Source organism: Culex quinquefasciatus, chromosome 3 (assembly GCF_015732765.1).
Source record: "Culex quinquefasciatus strain JHB chromosome 3, VPISU_Cqui_1.0_pri_paternal, whole genome shotgun sequence".
Classification (NCBI taxonomy): domain Eukaryota; kingdom Metazoa; phylum Arthropoda; class Insecta; order Diptera; family Culicidae; genus Culex; species Culex quinquefasciatus.
In genome coordinates this window covers 127512591-127533544 of record NC_051863.1, presented here as the reverse complement: position 1 = coordinate 127533544, position 20954 = coordinate 127512591, and the positions used below count along the sequence as shown (strand labels likewise).

The window sequence follows — 20954 nt, the reverse complement described above, 5'->3', positions numbered from 1 at the left end:
AACTCGCATAGGCATTTGGAAGGTGTTAGCTCTGCCGAGCTTCGGTGACCCATTTCTACGCTGGCTAGCCGAGCGCGAGGTACTTCAGCTTTATCGACAAGCCCCGCCCTAAAGAACGTTTGGACCAATCGGATTTAAACGTTATTTAGAACTTCCGAACCCTTGTCAAATGGACAAGGACCCAGCGCGTATATAGTTGATAGTAACAGTATTTCTAATTCCAGTCATAGCTCACCAAGTCGCGAAGGCATAGTGGTTAGCATTTTTGCTTACCAATCCAAAGGACGGGGGATCGAACCCCGACTCGAGTGACTTTGATTTTTCGTTCATGTTCAGAGTTTCAAGATTTATATTTCCTCTACTTTCTCGTTGGGAGCAGATGGGAATCGAACCCAGGACCATTCGCTTACAAAGCGAACACCGTGACCAGTAAGCCACGGCCGCTCATGTATTACTTTTCAGTCCTTGTATCGAAAAGTATTACTTATTGTTATATGTTATTTTGGTAGAGAAAAGTTGACCGTTTCTTCGTTCGAGAATGAAATGTAACGTCATGATTCGGAATCCGGACATTTAGTAGCATATCATTTTGGTTATAGCTCGCAAAAAAAACATGTAACAAGTTGGAAATGTAGAAATATCATCATTATGTAGTACCAACAGTCAGTTTTAAAAAAATGCATGTAAAGTATGTCTTTTCTAACATTTTTTATCAGAATTTGAAATTAAATGTCTTGTTGTTCTTCGAATCCCGGACACTGATAAAAGCTGATTCGAAATCCGGACACTTTTGCTTCGAATTCCGGGCACTCGATTTTCTTATGAACCGCACAAATTTGGATGGAAATGTTAGTGAATTTCATTATTTAGGTTTCAAATTAGCTGTTAACGTCAAAACAATCGATATTTTAAATAAAAGTTTGCTAGAATTTAACAAAAACAAAACCATAAATTTCTGCTTTGCCTTCCCGGTGCATCGGACGTCTAAGAAATATTTCAGTGAAATGTTTCACATTTTTGGTAAACTTATAATTTTATTTTATATTATTGTTTTGGCATTAACTACAGCGTACAAACGAACTTTAAAAAAAAGTTGATGTTAGAATTCATCAAATAACACAGTGTTGACATTCATAATGCGAATTTATATTCAAATAATTGATAAAACAAGACGAGGTGTCCGGGTTTCGAAGCGTCCGGGAATTCGAATCATGACGTAATTTGTTTTCCCATATTTTTGATCGGTTTTCGATCAATTAACCAACTATTAAATTCAAAAATGCTTTGTTTTGTTCATTTCTGGAGTTTTTTTTTAAAAAAAGGACCAATAAACCAAATTTTTATTTTTTGCTTTTTGGGTGTTTTTGATACCCCTGACTCAAGGCGGTTTCAAAAACACCAAAAACGCAAAAACTGACAATTTCGTTTATTGGACTTACGAGGTTCACCGAGTTGGATAAATACGAAGAGTGCTGAAAAAATCATGTTTTGCAACGAGTTCCATACAACATTTTTTGCAATTCCAAAAAACACACACTGAGTGAAATTTTATGTCAAATTGTCATGTCTTTTGTCAATAAATCGTTTAAATCAAAAAATGTTGAAAAGTGTTACTTTTCGAAACAAGTGCTGAAAAGTTCAACTTTTCAGCACCAATTTGAGTGCTGAAAAGTAGAACTTTTCAGCATTTATTTTGAAAAGTGTTGCTATTCGATTCTGTTATTTTTGGTACAGAAAAGAAGGCTATTTCGTCGTTCAAGAATGACAGGAAAAGTAAGTAGTTTCACGACGGAATTGCAAAAGACTTTTTCACATGGATGACGAAGAATAATAGTTTTTTAGACGAGGAATAAATAAGTTTAGAAATCACAGTTTACCTTAGGGGTTGCATATTACTCCCTCTACCACTAAATTAAAAATCATATAGAAACAATTTTCAATAAATCAAAATTTTGCATCTTGAGAACCAATTTTTAAACATAACACACAACGAGTGCTTAATAAAATCGAGTTTAACAACGAGTTGCAGACAACTTTTTGTCTTTTGCAATTCCGAAAACACTTTTGAAATCATTTTCTCTGGAATATATTTTTTAACACTTTTTTAGAGTAAAAATACACACACAATTATAAGAATACACTTTAAAATTATCTCCTAGCCGTACATTTTATTTTACACAGTAAAAAAACGCGGTAAAATTACATCTAAAATGGGGTACATCGTTTATGTCAGAAAAAGTTTTAATTTTATATCTAATAATGTGTAAATTTACATCGGGCAGACGCTAGGAAAAAATATCTGTAATCCCAAAAAATATCAAACCGGCGATAGTTATATCTACGAATAACTTATATATACAGTATATTATTTACAGTTATAGCTACATTGGCTTTGATCGTATTATTTTCACAGCGACGAGTTGGCCGTGCGGGTTGGGGCTCGGACTTAGTAGCCTAGATATAACTATCGCCTGTTTGCCTATTTTTTGGGATTGAAGAATTTTTTTCCTAGCGTCTGCCAGATGTTAATTTACACATTATTAGAGGTAAAATTAAACTTTTATCTGACATAAAAGATGTACCCTTTTTATATGTAATTTAACCATGATTTTTTTACTGTTTATTTATAGTTCAAAATCATTTAACATCTTTCTAGAAACTATGAAGTAACATAGTCCGTTTGGTAATATCATTTTGATTATTTAAATTAAACATTTTTTGGTATACCCATAGAGGACAGTTCTCCCCTACTTTTTCCAACTTCTGTTCACAACCCACAAACACCCACAACCCAAAACTCCGGAATCTGCTCACCTAGGTAGATTTTCGACTCCGGGTACAAACATTCCGGACGGTGAGGGGGAGCAAACCGGGATCAATCCTGACTGCAACGGATACCACACCGCCAAGCGCAAAAAGGGGTTTCGATTAGGATGCTCAGCCTTAACTCTAAAAACAAATAAAGCAAAACAAGCACAACCACACTCCCCCTTTCGAGGCATTCGAATTTCTTCTCCACAAGTCCGGAATCGAGAGCATGAAATCCGACGACATCCCGTTCCTCGGCAGAAGCAATTTTTCCCCTCAATCGACAATCGACAAATCGAAAGCAAAATTCTTGTCGTGTTCATGTCGATGACAATTTATGTCTCGGGACTGCTTCTTTGCTCGGCATGTTGAGAGCAGGGGGGAGGCAGCTTTCCGTTGACACCTTTCTTCTTCGTTCCAGCCAAAGCAAAAAGCGTAGAGTTAGAGTCGGACCCGGAAAACGGATCCTTTTCCTCCCAAAGGAGAAGATGTTTTGAATTGATAGCTGCTCTCGAGAAGATCTGCTGCGGCTCGGATAGTGTCAGTAAGTGGTTTTTGCGAGCAGATTAGAATGGATGGAATGACAACTTGCAGGTGGATGCAGGGGTGTGACGAGTTTTATTGCTCTAAACTTGCTCTTGAGGATCGTATAAATGGGCAATTATGAAGTTGGAAGACAATTTGTCAGCATCGTTTTCTTGATTGATTTCGGAGAATGTTGCACAAAGTGCATCCCAGCAGTGCGATAAACGTCTTGAGGATTGTGCACATTCTTCGGTACATTTAATCATCCAGAAAATTGAATCAGAATGTCACACCACCCTTTCGTAAGCGTTTCGTTCAATGAAAATGGTGTCGACACTGCTGAAGAGAAAGAGACCTTCCCTGCAAAATTAATTAACTGCTACACAAAGAAGTGTAAAAATAAGTGCACTTACTTGCTCCAAGAAGCTCGTGACCCTCGGCGGAAGCACTACGGTCGATGCTGCCTCCTTCCTTCACTCTACCCTTCTGTGCCAGTGGGTAGGCAAATTACAAATTGATTGGTGATTGATGGTAAGCGCGCGGCGCAGGCGACACAAAACGGTGTGGAAGTTTTTTTGTTGCTTCTTCGATTTCTACCTCACTCACTTGTCTTCTTTCTAGTAACTTCTTTTTTTTCTTTTTTCACCCTCAAGGCAACCTTTATTATCTGTTTTCTTCTCTTCCGCTTTTCTCACTCTTCTGCACAAAGGTAACTAATTTTGCTCGTGCTTTTTCTTCTTTTCGCTTCCTTTGTGGCGAATCAGGACCTCTCACCAATACAGGGTTGACGCGATATGATCTCACCTTTTCAACCAAACACTCTGTAATTTGTAATTATTTGCCGAACTTTTGACAGCACTCTGCTATTTTGTTTTCTCTAATTATACTGTTGTTTTGACGATGCCACACAATTTCTTCTGTAAGTGTGTAATTGTTGGACAGCACAGCTGGTTTCGGGGTTGAGTTTTGTGCACTTTAAGTAATCTGTAAAGAGAAATAAGAACTATATTTTAATCAACTGTCAAAACATCGTTAGCTTTGGTGTCGATATCACGCCCAACATACTTTCAGCAAATCTCCCACAGCGAAATTAGCATACAAACAATCTTGCCTATTTTCATCCAAACTCTTTCTCTTCGTCCCACCAGGAGCTCTCTAAATTAATTTCAATTGATTGCCCTCTTTAGCAACTCCTTTCCCTGTCTAATTTCCCCCCTCCGAAAACCCACCACCCACAATGCTTCTATTTCTGGAGCAAGTCATTTAGCTCTAGACGATAGAGAGTGAGAGCGCCACGATGGGACTGCGATTCTCATTCACTCACTCGGTGCAGACTAAATTAGTCGTGAAATGGATTGACTCGAGGAAGAAGTTTGAAATGATCAAGACCACACTACCAGGCTTGGCCAAGTGGTGCAGGATAGGGAAATTTATGGGGGAAATGGGTGACGATTTTATTTCCAGACGCTGAGCTTTTAATAGGTCGGTCGTATTTGTAGACAGAACATAAAACTATTCTCCTGAACATATTATCAAATATGTGCAACAATAGTAATGGAACGCTATCACTGCGACTTGAAGAGCCAAGAATCAAGTGTTCTACAAACAATCTATACATTCTTATCGCGATCAACACGAGTGCTAAAAAGAGCTCAAGTGATGCGCAGTGCAGCTGTAAACAATAGACACTCTTGGAGAGATTTGTTCCACGGCAATCAACAACAAGTGTTTAACGACAATATATTTTGACCCACGTGATCGTACTTGAAAAAATTATACTAAATTTTTGCTCATAGCGAGATTCGAACCGGAGTTAGCTAGATGAGAGTATTTCTCCCTACCAATTTTGTCACACCCTTGAAGGTCTCGGAGCATCAAAACTTTTAAGCATGCCGCCCTAAACGATACATTGCTATAACTAAATGGAACGAGAGCGGAAGATTCCCCACGTTTCTTCCTCCCCTGTGGATTCAGAACTTTATTGTTGTTTGAAAATTCGTGCTCAAACTATTCAACGAATCATCTTCGCGGTTAACTCTACGCAGTTGGCCTGGCCGTTTAAAAAAGAATTTTGGAAGTAATCGCCCCAACATTCTACAGGATGCTTCCGAACGGATGGCTGAGCTAGGGTTAGATTAGATTAGAATAACCCACATGTGAGTGAGCTATTCAATTTTTTTAAATTCTTTTTTATAGAGTTTTTCAGCCGGCGGCTTATTCTAATCTAATCTAATCAAACCTTAGCGCAATCTTTCGAAGGGATCCTGGGGAAAGCCTTAGGTTAGATAATGCCTAACTTTCTTTTTGTCATTTATTAACGTTTAAGTGCGCCATTTCATTGGAACGCATTGAAACATTACAAATGTAAAAGCGGCCAGGCCTACTGCGTGAAGTTTACCGCAGTGATAATTCATTGTTATGGGGAACCTGCAGGGGAGGAAGAAGCGTGGGGACACACCACCATACGCTCCGAGTTTTGGTGTTGGGCAATTATACGTTTGGAGCACCCTGCTAAGAAGTGTTGGTACTCCGGGACCCTCTGAGATGGGACATTGTACTTCCACGAATGCCCTGGACACTATTTGCCGTGATTATAGCACCACATATCGTTCAGTTTTTCAGCCGGCAGCTGGTTCAACTGAAATATTGTAATTTAAATTATTTTGATTTGAGCAAGTTTTTGATCAGTTTACGCATATTTAAAATAACATTTTTGTAGAATGTTACATTTTGGGGTGCTAAAATGTATATTTTTTATGCTCTTGAATCAGATTTTCAAAAATATGTAAAAACATAGATATTTTGCCGATTAACATGTAACCAAAATAAGTTGCACAATTTATTTTTTCTTTCGCCATTATCACTCCAAAAACAAACATCACAATTATACCAAGGTACACGTATATTTTTGCTTTTCCCAATACATTTTTGCAAATTTTCCTAAACAAACTTCATCGACCAATAGCGTTGACTTAAAACCAATTTCGCTCAAAATTGGCACAGTTTCTTATTTTTACCTGATGAATCAAGCCAGAGGGTATTTCTTAAGATTTTCCAAAATTTCAAATTTCTCTTGTCACCCAATGGATCAATCTTTGATTGCAAGGGGAGCACCGGGGAGTACCCCGATTTGGACCACCCTAATGGCGATTCAATGGGTCTCCTACGAAAGGCCGAAATTCATAAGGCCGAATTACTCGAAGGGCAGAATTCTCATAAGACAAACCGCGCCCGATGGGAACGCATTCCGAGCTTTGTTTGTTTGTTTGTTTTTGCTGATTGAGATGCAGTTTATACTTCACTCGCGTCAAAAGTCAAGTTTGTAAATCTTTGAATGTTTGTAAAAGTCGGTTTTCCAAGCCTTAAACTATACAGAATCTAATCACAACATCTATTTTGCCATAAAATCAGGATTTAGATTTTTCCCACAGGTTTACAAACCCGGAGAACGTGTCATGTACTCATTATGTACACATTTTGCTTAAAATTACAAAAAAGAACACAGTTCGTTAGTTCACTGTATCTGTAACTGTACAAAGTTCTGAAAATCATTCTGCCTATCGATACATTCGGCCTTTTGAGACGTTCTGCCTTCTAAGCAAAAGACAAAGTTCGGCCTTTTGAATTTCGGCCTTCCGAGATTCTGCTTTTTGAGTTTCGGCCTTTTGAGGTAATCCCAATTCAATGTTCTTTGCGAGTTTGCAATAACCAAGAAAGGGTATTTCTTTAATTTAAAAAAAAATCATTTTGAAATTCAGTGTTTTTGCAGGATACTTCTTTAGAGTTTGACAATGTACTACAAAGTTGTGCAGAACATTATTACTTTTATTATTGCCTTCCTCACCTTAATGAGGAAAGGCTATAAATTCACTCGAAAAATGAACTTCTTTATTCAACCTCGTAGACCCACTTTCATGTATACCTATCGACTCAGAATCAAATTCTGAACAAATGTCTGTGCGTGTGTATGTCTGTAAGTCCGTGCACCGAAAAATATGCACTCGATTATCTCCGGACTGGCTGTACCGATTTAAACCGTTTTGGTCTCATTTGATCCGTCTTGGGGTCCCACAAGACCCTAGTTAATATTATGAAGTTTAGACAAGTACTTCAAAAGTTTTGCTAAAAAAACGTTTTTGATTTAAGTCCGGAAGATTGTAAAAAGGGTGGTTTTGTATGAAAATCATTTTTAGAAAGGTATTGAAAAGACCTTTCCAACGAGTCCAACACATTGAAGATCTGACAACCCTATCAAAAGTAATAAGCACTTAAGTTGCTTAAGTGTTATTTATGCACTTTTCAGAGGCCGGATCTCAGATATTTTTTGATGAAAACGTTGTCCGGATCCGTCATGCGACCCATCGTTGGATGGGTAATCAAAAGACCTTTCTAATGAGTCCTAAAGATTGAAGGTCTGACAATCCTATCAAAAGTTATGAGCCCATTAAGTGTTCATTATACACTTTTTTGAAGCCGAATCTCAGTTATTTTGATAAAATTAAGTGTTATTTATACATGTTTTTGATGCTATGTAGTTTATTTACTTTATAAATGTGAGGAAGGCACCAACCACCTAAAGGTGGATTTAGTAACGTTTCTTTATTAGGTTTGATAGAGTTTTCTGACTGCAGTTTCTTTGGCTTAATATAAATGTCTTATAGTTACTCGGTTTAAAATAAGTATTATTAAAACTGAAGTGCTTATAACTTTTACTAGGATAGTCAGCAGCGTGGCTCACGGATATATGAAAAAGACAAAAGTGTTCAATTTCGAACGCCTCGACCGGAATTTTGTAGCATTATAGCCCCAGAAGCTAGCCTTAAAATTTGAACGCATTTGGTTAATATTTAGTTGTTCCACTCTTGACCAGGCTTGCCACAAATACAGATTTTTTTGGCACATACCAAACACTCAATCGAGTATAACTTTAAAGAATTATATTCTTACCAAAAACTGAACATGCCAAAAGATGCTAACAATGTTTATCTTTTTGGCCAATTTAACAAAAACTGCTCAAATTTATTTTAACTGTAAAAAAAATTCGTTTGTGTTTCGGGTCTGTGCTGAGAAATCTGTATTTGTGGCAAGCCTGCTCTTGACCTGAAGTTATGAAGAAATTTCAATAAATTTAATTTATTTATTTTAAACTTTTTAACTCTTCTTGAGGGAAAATTTTCCTATGCCCTATGATTTTTCTCAAAATAGAGGTTTCTTATAGGTTTTGATCCGGGGAACAACTTTATAGAACATCACAAAGCGCTAGGAATTAATCCCGGAAAGATACAGGAAAATTTTTAGAGCACTTTATATTTTTTTCCATACTCCAAAAAATTTCCTGTATCTTTTCGGGATCTATTCGCTTTGCGATGTTCTACAAAGTTGTTCCCCGGATCAAATCCCAGAAGAACCCTGAGAATAGGAATATTTGATTGGATTTTGGGAAACTTTCTCTAAGAAGAGGTTAAAAGTGAAAATCTCCCATAGGTAATTTTTAGAAGTTCCATACTAACTTCAGGTCAATGGTGGAAGTACTAAACCATAACCAAATGCGCTCAAAATTCAGGCTATGTTCTGGGGCCATATTGCTACAAAATTCCGGTCGAGGCGTTCGAAATTGAACACTTTTGTCTTTTTCATATACCCGTGAGCCAAACTAATAGTCAGACTCATTGAAAAAATCTTTCGGTTGTCTTTCCAGCGACGGGTGGCATGATAGATTCGCACAACAAATTCATAAAAAAATATGAGATTCGATTTCTGGAGAGTTCTTCAATATCATTTTAGTGATCATTACTTTCGAAAAGGTTATCAGATTACAATAGTCTTTCAAATACTTTTATAAAAAATATCTAGCGTTTTTTAAAGGTCTAATAACAAAAAAAAAGTTTTGCTTTTTGGATGTTATTGAAACCGCCTCAATGTTTTCCAAATACACCCAAAAAGCAAAAAAAAATCTATATTGAGCTTTTTCTAAAAAAAAAACCCCTCCTGGTATATAACAAGGCGGATTTTCTTACAAAAACTACTCATTTTAATAACTTGTTCGTTTTTCGGTGATGTCCATAACCTTTTAAGTTTTGCGTAAGATAAAAGAGGCACAAAATGGCATCCTAAACGCCGAGAAAATAACTTTTCAAGACATTTTTGAGCAGTAATGAGTTTATTTATGCCAGATTTTAGATAAGTCATCCAACATTGATACAAACCATTGATACTTAAGAATGAAGTTTGCATGGAAAAAATGTTGAAATGCTAAGAAAAATACTTAACATCTTGCATATTGCCAGAATTTGGATTATTTTAAAACTTTTTACACTTTTTTTCATAGAGCTTACAGCATATTTTTGACAAAGTACAACTTAATGATAAAACAGTCTTCATAAAATAATATTTCAATTAATTTTGCGAGCACCCTAACCTTGTGAACATTCAGTTCAATTTGTTTTCAACTTTAGGCTTAATATGTTAATGCCATTGTGTACAATGACTGTCAATTTTCCCCACTTGTGTTACGAATGTTTGAAGAATACAAACAGGGACAGAGTTTGTTTCAAATTACAGTCTTTTCGTAACAAACATGTAAATCAGCCAAACCGACCACTCAAATTTGACATCCTTCCAGGTTTGACAGCGCGCCGCATCTGTCAATGCCAAATACTACACGAATCTTTTCGACACAGCCCAAGGGCAGCCGACCCCCGGCTGAGGTCAACTTCCCAAGCATTTCAAGGACCACTCTTGCCACCCTCCGGAAGCAGTAGCACCGTTGAAACTCACCTTCCGGTCTGCACGGTCGGTGTTGTCGCTACGCCTCCTCCAACTTCTGCTGCCAGTAATCCATTCATGGGGAGAGAGGGTGGCGTTGCGGTGGTTTGCGTCCTCCGTGGAACAATCCGGACAACCTTTTTGACGATTACCCAAAATAAATTTCACTTTGTTGGTAACATTATTTCAATCACAAATGGCTTTTTTTGATTCTTTATTTTTTCACTTATATTTTTCGCTTCCTTTGATCTGCGCGACTTTTGGCCACTTTTTCTTTTTCCCTCTTCACCGAAAAACCGCACACGCACAGGCACACAAACGCGGACACACACAGGCACGCACGGCGAAGGAACCCCTCTCGCTCGATGCACACACAGAAGGAACGGGAACGAACGAACCAAGAAAAAAAAAACGCTGATTTTACGGCGACAAACTTCCGGCGCTCGCTACGCGGCCACAAACACCGGCATCGGCCGTTCCGACGGTCCTCTCGATTCGCGGCACGCTGGCCAAGGTCCGGAGCCGTTTTTCCGAGCAAAATCGCACCACTTTACGCAACAATACGCGCGACAAGTACTCGCGTTTCGACCACGGCTCGGCAAAAGTTGGCCATTTTGAAAAATGTTTTCGCCCCCTGCCTGCCCGCACGCTCTTGTCCCTTCTTTCTACCTCCTCGGCACGGCCTGTTTACTTGAAACGTTTCGCCAAACGTCAACGCGGGGTTGTTGTTTATCACAAATACAGAGGCGCGGCGCGGACACGGATGCGGGTGCGGGTGTGTGCGTGAGAGAAGAGCGTGCGTGAAATGTTTCCGCAGTCGGGGCGCAAACCGCCCGAGGGAAACGTTTCGCTTGTTTGAAGTGCGCGAACGTTGCGCATGGAAATAGGGGAATGAGGGCTGAGTGGGAAATTATATTGGGTCAAAACGTTTAAAAAAAGGAAAACCAGTCCAAACGGCGGGCCGCACTTTCGGCAAATGTGCGTTTTGTTTTTGTTGTTCTTCTCTGCACTGAAAGTGCAGAAAATCGCTGGCAACCTGTTCCTTCGAGAGAAACGGGCCCTAACATTTCATTTCAATGATTGTTTGATTTTATTGGGTTGGGAAGGCCACTTGGGTGTTGTTGTTGTTAATTCATTTATTAATACACTCAACCCCCGGTGGTTGGTCACTTTTCGTTTGACACTTTTTTAGTTTGTATCCCGTAGGGTGGTCAAAGTCAAACTAAAAAGTGACGAACTGTTACTTTTTACACGGCGCTCATGCACAATATAGTGACGAATGACCTCTCTAGGTTAAATCACGTTAATAAAATAAACAACAACAACATGCACACTATCAAAACACACGTCTGATAGTGTGTGTGAACTCCGTGTAAAAGGGGTGTCAAACTAAAACGTGACCCCGTTCATTTGACAACAGTTGGTGTCAAACCATCGGGGTTTGAGTGTAGTAGTGCGTCCATCCCGGGAATTCCCGAGACAAAATTCCCGGGATTTTTCAAAACCGGGAATTTCCGAATCCCGGGTTTTTTTTATATTTTGTCCCGGGAATTCCCAAAATTGAAAAAAAATCTAATTTTGGTCTGGAAATGCAAGTGGAAATGCTGTGGAAATAAATGAACAGTAGCATACTTAGTAATCGATAAGAATGTTAAAACATTTAAATTTGTATTTGGCTAATACCAGCATTAAATTGGCTTATTAGGGAAAATTCTTAAAATTTTAGATTATACAGATTCGTAAAATGTCTAGCGCTATCCAGATTTTTAAGCGAAAATGGCGTTTGAATGATGAACGCCCGAAATGTCAAAATCACGCAGTGGAACCAACATTACGAAGAAAGTGTGTAATGTATGACAGGCATATTTTATTTTCTAATGTTGGTGCTTCTGCACGATTTTGACATTTGGGACGTTCACCATTCGAACGCCATCTTCGCTTAAAAACCTGGATAAATATTTTCAGTTAAGTATTATTTATTTTTCAAAAGACATGGTATTTTATTTACGTTTTTATTAATACTTGTTCATTTATTTCTGGCAGCTTTAACCTTCTTGTTCATTCGCTGTCCTATTTTTTGGTAAAACACTGGCATCTGGAGCAAATCAGGACAAAATATTTTGCATGATGTTTTGGTTGATTTCGGATAAAACAATTCGGATAAAACAGATCAAAAAATTAGTACCTACTCCGATTTTAAATTTATTGCTCTAAAATCTTCTGTACTTATTCCGACTGAAGTCCCGATTTTCCCCAGTTGGCGGAAGTGACTTAAAGATAATTTGTAAAATATGTTTTCAAGCTTTTGTAGTCATGCCACTAAAAAAATAATAATTCGAAACTAATATTATTAAAGGCTGGTACAAATTTTACATAAAGTTTTTGTCCCCCCTTCCAATTGGTCCGAAAAATCGAGGGCAAAAAATATGTTTTCAAAAAACTTCCAAATTTCAATGGAATTTTTAGTGCAATCAGCTGAAATTGATTTTAAATGTATTCCCCTGCGTTTAAAATCATTTTTAACATGTTTGGGTTGATTTAAACATCTCTTGAATGTTTGAAAATTTTCGATGTATCGCAAAAAGATTTTTATCGCTTTTTTTGTATTCGTCAAATCTTACTTTTTTGAAAACTAATGATTGCAAAACAACTTACCTAGTGTAAAATGTATTTTAAAACACTTTTTGCATTAAAATGTTGAGACTACGGCTTGCAATTTCATTTTTTTTCAACGCCGGCCAGAGCCGAGGGACAAAAACTTAGAAAAATGTTTGTATCGGCCTTAACCTTCTCACGGCCCGAATGTTAATAGCATTGAAATAAACAGTGAGGTTTATTTTAAATCAAAAGCAGAAAAACGAAAAACAAAAAAAAAAACAATTTTTAATGTATTTAAAGCTATTGAAAAACTGCTGTCCTTGTTTAGATTGAGGTGTAGATTATCACCAATTAATAGAATGAAAACATAACAAATAGAATGAAAACATAAATTTTAGAACTGTTTCAAAAAAAATTCGGGATTCAAAAAATAGTTTTCCCGTTTCCCGGGAATTTCTAGAGCCGGAAAAATTGGACGCCCTAATTAATCTTTTTCGGTAACGGTGACGGTACTTTTTATGTCAGAAAGTAATTTTTGTTTTGTCCCAAATACTGTTTTGACCTCGGATAAAACACTAAACAAATCAAGAAAGTGACTGGAAAATTACAAAATACAGAAAATAGGTAAAGATTAAGATTGGAGGTTGTAGAGAAGGCCTGGTACTACAAATAAAACACAAAACTAAATAAGATACATGCACAAGACTAAAAATAGATTTTATTTTTCTGTAGAACAAAAGCTGCTAAAAAAATACACAAGAAAAAAAGTACATAGAATTGAAACAAAATCGTGCTTGCCATTTCATTAGGGCACATTAACTTTTGTAAACAAGAGTGTGTCCCTTTCACACCTTACGTAAACTGTCATTAAAATTTTGAGTGAAAGGGATACACTATTGTTTACAAAAATTATGTACCCTTTTGAAATGTTAGGCTCCAAATATGGGCAATACAGACTGCATTATTGATTTAATATTTTTTTCAAATTAGATTTTTAAATGTTTTTTATTCTCATGCTGATTTATGTTTGTTTGAATTCAACTGATTTATTAAGGGGTTACATACATGTAGGATTTTTTTTATATTTCCGAATATTTATAAAATCCTTTAAAAAGACGATTTCCAATCACTTCTGAAAGTTTCATGATGATATGTCATGATTTAAGTGAGTAGAAGACAATTTAAGTTTAAAGTTCTGCCATGCGCAAAGCGGTCTGTCAAACTTTGTGAGCGTTTTTCTCGGAACACCGAGTTGATTCACGGGTGCCACGATATCGCGAGATTAGATGGACCAAATTGGCTGAAATTTGAGGTGAAGACTCTCGAGACATATCCCGTGTGCATGATGAAGCCCGATTTTGAAAATTTGCTTTTTTAAAAAATACAAAAATCACAAACTAACGATTTTTTTTATATGAAAAACACAATTTTTTTTATCTTTTTTTAAAATAAACTTTTTTAAAATCGGCCTTCGTCATGCACACGGGACCGGTTTAATGAGTCTTCACACAAATTTTGAGCCGATTTGGTCGAAGCAGTGTTGAGATATCATGGCACCCGTTTTTTGAAACTGCTAACTTCAAATAGTTTTATCTCGGCAATAATGCAACCAAATGTCTTCAAATTTATGTTGATAATAGTTAAAAATGTTTATGTTAATGTCCTGAAAACAAATTAAAATAAAAAGTTTGAGTGTGTGCCAATACCACTCCTTGAAATTTTTGCCGATTTACATGTATGTAACCCCTTAATTCAATATTTTAAGAACAGCCAGCAATTCTGGAGTTTTTTTTTTTTTTGAAAAGGTCCAATAAACCAAATTTCCAGTTTTTGCTTTTTGGGTGTTTTTAGAACAGCCTTGAGTCAGGGGTATTGAAAAACACCCAAAAAGCAAAAACTGAAAATTTGGTTTATTGGTCCTTTTCAAAAAAAAACTCCAGAATTGAACAGTGTTAAAAACACGTCGCGGTCGGATTAAATGCCAACGCGGGCCAGAGGAGCTTGGGCACTCCTGGCCCTAATATGTTAACCGACGATATATCGATAATTATCGGTCAGTAATGGATGGAAAATTTCGGATCAATGAAGCATTTCGCAAACCGTTTTAATATATTTTTTGCTTTTATTTTGAACTTTTTTTTCGCTTTTCAAAAATAATAATAGTACATATTTGCTGCAGTTAACATAAGTTACAATGTATATGCGGATGTGTGTTTGTGTATGCGTGTATTTTTTGTTTGTGTGTTTCACTTACCTTAGGATGACAATTACAACATAGTAATAATGATAATAAGAATAATAATCGTAGTAATAAAAATAAGAAGAAAAAAAAACAGGAGAAGTACTTTCAGTATTTGTGTAATGTGTTGTTTGCTCTACAATACACACATCAAAAGACTAAAATGAAATAACTCTACGAGACTTAACTAAAGAACGGGAAAATATGGAACAGGAAAGAGGGTGTACAATTGATACGCTAACAACATTCAATAGTATCATAATCATCAACAGAGGCGATTTGTCGCATGAAAATTGCTTTTTCTTGAGTTTTTTTTAATGCATACAAATCGATCCTAACCTAGACACATTCAATACTAACTAATGATGAGAGAGTTTTTGAAGGTCGATTGTGAAGGGTGGGGAAAAAACAAACAAAGGTTTGAAAATGCCATTAGTTTTGTGTTGTTTGTGTGTGTGTTTACATTTTTACATATCGCACGCTTTCACGCACAACTTAAATACTATCTCACCTCTAGCTAAAAGAGTTGGAGTAAGAAAAACGAAGCTACGTGAGTGAACCAATTGGGAGATCAAATCCGCGGTTGAGTTTTTAGTTGATTGCGTTTTACTCCAACAAAAATGTTTTTTTTTTTTTGTGTGTTCCGAATGATGCTTTACTTACAATGCTTAATATGCTGCACGTGTGTGTGTGTGTTTGATATAAAATCTATAAATATTGATTTCTTCTTTATATTAAAGTATCTAAACAGCTTCAATTATTGTTTCAATCATTCGGCTTTCTCCGAACAAAAAAAAAGTTGTCCAAAACTAGAAATTATTCTCACACAAAAAGTTGCTCCAAATTTATTTTTGCTATGAAATTTTGGCAAAATATGAGAACAGTGATTTGCTACATCTAAAGAGTCCGAACGTTAAAAAATCCAAATTGTCTACACATTTTCTACCTTTTAATTACGTGACGTTACACAAGACGATAACAAAAAGAAATAGTTTCAGTTGACTAACATGTTTTCTCCCTTTTCCGATTCGTGTGTTTTGTTAACAATAGTGCACAATAAAAGTTGCCTCTTTCCACTGGGGATGAAACTGAAATGCCTTGACTTCTTCTTGATTTTTGTTCGCGCATAAATAATATCTAGAAAACGAATGAAATCCGTACTTTTTTGATCTCTCAGTTTTTTTGTTTGTTTTATAAATAGTTTAACTTTGCAGTAGAATAATTATTGATTTGTTTCGCCTAGATTGATTCAGTTTTTTTATCTGTTTTATTTTTTCTTTGCTATATTACATTATTGTATTCGATGCACATTCTCTCGCGCCCTTCGCCGAGAGGAGCTTAGTTTTGCGCGACACGACGCCTCAGTACGATTAACTTTGCTGCACTTCTCCAAGTCGCTCTCTCTCTCTCTAGTCTCTAGTCTAGTGATAAAATCCCAAACTCTCTTGGGCGCTTGCTCCCAGAGTCCCCGTCTAACTTTATTCTTTGCCGCGATCACTCTGACCTGTTCCGCCGCCGTCGCCGCCGGTGGCCTGCCGTCCCCTTTCCAGAAGACCTCGGCCAAGTGGCAGCTCAGCGGCGGCAATGTATCTCTATCTACTAAGCTTACTAATTACACGAATGAGCGCTCCGTTTTCGTCCTTCAGGCGCTGATTTTCGGTCTTGAGGGCTTCCAGTTGCTGGTGTGTGGCGGGTGGGTTACATAAACACATTATCGGAACACAAACACGTTGCGAGACACGGGACACGGTGGGTTTTGGAAGAAGAAAAAGATACAAAAAATTATTAATCACGTGGTTAGTGTACCTTCACTGCTGCAGTGAGATGCGCGCAATACGATGAAAAGCGTAAAATACGGAGAGAAGGTTCATAAAGAGTGGTATTTACACCGGAAACATCGAGGAACATTCGCCGTGGTACACGCACACAATTTCGGTTTCACCTGTGTGTTAGCTGCAGTACCAGAAGGCGGAGTTAGTTTACACAACAAACAACGAGGTTAGTTTTTTTTGTTTTGGTTAAATTTTGTCAATAATAAACACATCTAGGGATAGGGAGAGTAAAAAAACAGCAAAAAACGAGACATCATATACCTAGTTTTTGTTTGTAAAAATAACGCTTTGATGCATAATAGACACTTATAAACTATAACGTAGTACTAGATCAGCAATGGTGGCCAAAGGTTTTAAAAATAGTAAGTAAAAAAACATATAAAAATATTTTGATGTTCGAAAACAAAAAAGATTCCTGAATACCTCGCAAATAATTTTACTTTTACTGCTAGAAAAAAATGCTTATTGAAAATGTTAATTCCTCATAGGAGCATTTATTAGAACAAAAAAAAGTTTCACTTAAAAATGTGGATTTTCTACAGTTTTCTGGAACAAAGTACTAGATATGTTTGGGTTTTCTTAAAGAACGCACAATGTTGGTCCAAACTGTAATCAAATTGCTCAAAAGTAACGAAAATGCATGTGGAACATTTATGCAAACAGAGGCAGTTATCAGTTGTTTGAAAGAATGCAAATAAGTGTTCACGTTAGTTTAAATTTGAAAAGCAAATTTGTTTAACCCAACAATAAGTAAATTTAACAAGATATCGTCATAGTTGGAACAATTCAAAAACAAAAATGTCTTTAAATAAAGTAGTCAAAAAAAATCATTGTGAATTGTGGATTATTACAGTTACCTACTGTCAACGATTAGCAAGATAGCAGTGACTTCAACCCCATATGTTTATCTACGATCTGTGGTCCCAATATTTCAAATTATTAAAAAGCCTTTTGAAAAAATTGTATAAAAAAAAATTAGCTGTGCAGTTTTTCTAAATAGCTTAAAATCGTGAAAACGATATTTTTACCATAAGTTATTTCTTATTTTTCAAGAAGAAGGGATACAAAAACTTTTAATCTAATTTGCATTGACCTAAGTAATCGAAGATAAATGACAATAATGCATTTAATGCAAGTTCTCAGAAAAGAACCGAATTACTAAAAACATGTTTTCAAAAATTTATTCTTTTCAAAAAAGTAAGTACTCAAAAACATTCACAAGACACAGAATTTTCTAGATATACTTGTTTTCGTCATATAATGGTTTTCAAATTTTCACAATTTCCAACATTAAAAAACGTGAATTGGTATAATTTTCACGGTATTTTAAAATAAAATACTATTAAATAAATAAAACGTATCAAAGTTTTGGCAATCATAAAATAATACAGTATTTTAAAAATTGAGTATTCAATAGTAAAAACTCCAATCTATCAGTCTACTACAAATCATTACAATTTTTTGTAATGATGTGTCTGTTGAAACCCAAAATTCAATTTGGAAAAATTTAATTATTTTCATGAGAAGTACGTTTTTTTGTGGAAATTTTAAGAACTTAAGAACAAATTTCCAGTTTTTGCTTTTTGGGTGTTTTTAGAACCGCCCTGAGTCAGGGGTATTGAAAAACACCCAAAAAGCAAAACCTGAAAATTTGGTTTATTGGTCCTTTTCAAAAAAAAAAAAAAACACCAGAAATGTACTGAAAAGTACTCCAAATTTTGCGTCGTTCATAACTAATATTACCTACAAATTATGAGTTAGAGTATTTCCTGAAAAAAAACAGTGATTTGCAAAAAAAAGTACTAGGGGAACGGCATCTAATTCCAGCGTGCCGCTAATGTTGGCAGGCCAGAACTTCGACATGCAATTAAAGCTAATTAAAAACGTTTTCAACTGGAATCGAGTGATAAATAGCTCAATGAGAAGTGAGCAAGCAAGTTTCTATCAAAAATTTGCAAAATTAGTTGTTTAAATAGTGAAAATCAGCAAATTGGATGGAGTTAGGAGCGAGTGCTTAACCTGCCAAACATACGATAATTTCCCCTATATACAAAAATTCTTATCTTGTAAACAAAAAAAAATATGTTTAAAAATATAGTATTCTTTTAAAATTTTTGAAGAAACACTTTTCAACTAACAAAATTTTCAAAAAATAAATATGTTACAACTAAAAAATTTCCATAGTTTGATAATATTTCATAATATTTAATACTGAATTGATAAAATTTGACTAAAAATTTAGATAAATAAGTTTAAATTAAGTTCATTGTGTTAAAAAACCCTTGAAGGAAACTATTGGGTTTCTACATAACCCGATAGTTCAGAAGTGATGTACTAGATTAGCTATCCAATTGTATTCGCCCCAAAATTAACGCACAAGGAAACAACCATATAAAAGGTTCTACGATTTATTCAGTTCAGTTCATTAGAGCGATAAAAAACACAGAAAAAAAATTATTCATGAATGTTTGAAAAATGTGAAAACAGGTTTAAAACTCGATTAATTTTCCATCCATCCAAATTTTTAGTTACGAATGTTTAAAAACTTTTAAGAACCTTGCAAGAACATTTCTTTCAAATATAGCCGAGTTATCTTGTTCATAATATACCGTAGAAGATAGGGAACCAGCCACACCCAATCTAGTACTACAATCGTCATAAGCAATAATGAAGCGAGCAACAGAAAAAAAAAACAGATTATTTATTTACAGAAAAGCAAAAGGCCACTCCATTGTGGTTACACAGGTATTGCGTCGCGCGATTAGTGCGTTGTGTTGCTGTTTTCGTTCGAGGTGTTTGGAGTGTTTGTGAGTGTATTTTTTTTTCTTTTCTAAGCAAAATTTCCTTGGTACATCAGAGAGCAATGGAGTGGGCTTAGAGAAATGCCATTCAAATAATAAATTGGTTATTGACATGAGATTGGAAAGAAAGCTCTACTCGAATTGGAAAACAAGTATTTTTGCACATTACACAATATTAGAGAATTGTGGAAAGAGGGACGGATAGAGGAAGAAATAAAGAAAGACTTCAACAACCGCACTTGATTAAGTAGCAATAACCGCTCGAGTTACGCAAGTTTAAATCGCAAATTAAAACAAAAACAGTGAATCACATCTATTAATCGCAATTGGCGTACTTTTTGCAAATCAGGAAGAGTAAACACAAGTGTGAAAAACGGAAATAACTCAAAAAAACGCAACTCGGCAGTAAAACGGACACTCGAAATTATTTTTTAATCACTTATTAGGATATTTTTTTTTTTTTGCTTGGTCAAAATTCAATCAGAAACAAACGAAGAAAACGCCTCATACCAAAATCAGTGTTCACTGAGAGCTCGACTTGACCAAACGCGGCGGCAGTGCGTCTCTTTGTTCTAGTACTTCGTTGGCTCTCACTCTCAACGCGCCGAGGAGGAGGAGGAGCTTGAGAGAATGGTCGTCGTTGGGAAGTCGTCGTTGTCCAAAGTGGGTTTTGCTCTCGCTCTCTCTCTCATTACGTCGTCTCACTCTTGCTCTCTTTCTCTCTGAGTTGCAGTGTTGTTGTGTCGTGGCGTTTTTTGCTTTGTTTTGGATGCTTCACAAACACACACAAGTTTTCAATAGTAATTACGCTTTTGATGATATTCTGACTAGTTTAGCTGACAATTTTAGCACTTTTGGATTCAATTCACTATCCTTTTATTCACGATATTGTGTAGTTTTTTTTATTTTTTGGTAAGTTAAACTTTACACTAGATATTTTGCTATCAACAAAATTTGGAAAAGCTTTACTCTACACGGTACTTAGGTTGGCATTGTTTTAGTATAAACAAACTATTAAAAAACAGCAATAGTTCACAATAGATGCAAGGACAAGAGTGTATAAATGTTGGAACATTTTGATTGTGAGACAACGTTACAATTCTAATATCATCATAAATGTGTGTGTGCGCGCTGTGCACCCTTTGGCGTTGCTCTAGTACTGCGCTCCCTCCCTCTCTCTACTACTACTTCTAGTACTACGACTACTTCTAGTGCTTGCTGTGCAGCTGGTTCTGGGCCGAGGTCGTTAGTTTGGAGACAACCCGCGTGAGGGCGCGATTCTCGGCGCGCAGACGTTCGTTTTCGGTTTTGTATTTTTGCAACAGCTGGTTCCGATGATGGGTGGTCGAGATTTGTTGCGAAAGAGAGCGAGCGAAAGGTGTGTCG

General features: G+C 36.2%; 2 protein-coding genes across 21 annotated transcripts in view; both read right to left on the bottom strand.

The window, feature by feature from the left end:
• The window catches only part of LOC6038817 (arginine-glutamic acid dipeptide repeats protein), a 112254-nt gene extending 101505 nt beyond the window's left edge, over nucleotides 1-10749 (bottom strand). For all 9 annotated transcript variants that reach the window (XM_038264407.1, XM_038264413.1, XM_038264408.1 and 6 more), the window contains exons 1-2: nucleotides 10111-10749; nucleotides 3747-4317 (exon numbers count right to left, since the gene is read on the bottom strand). The gene's annotated coding sequence lies outside the window, so the exon portion shown is untranslated. The remainder of the gene's footprint in view (nucleotides 1-3746; nucleotides 4318-10110) is intronic.
• Nucleotides 10750-14808: 4059 nt separating this feature from the next.
• The window catches only part of LOC6038814 (protein phosphatase 1 regulatory subunit 12A), a 108579-nt gene continuing 102433 nt past the window's right edge, over nucleotides 14809-20954 (bottom strand). For 11 of the 12 annotated variants that reach the window (XM_038264564.1, XM_038264557.1, XM_038264562.1 and 8 more), the window contains 2 exons: nucleotides 20079-20893; nucleotides 14809-16614 (listed from right to left, as the gene is read on the bottom strand). In XM_038264564.1, the coding sequence (XP_038120492.1) occupies nucleotides 20777-20893 (117 nt within the window). In that variant the 3' untranslated portion in view covers nucleotides 14809-16614; nucleotides 20079-20776. The remainder of the gene's footprint in view (nucleotides 16615-20078; nucleotides 20894-20954) is intronic. The other variant, XM_038264563.1, reaches the window with a different exon arrangement.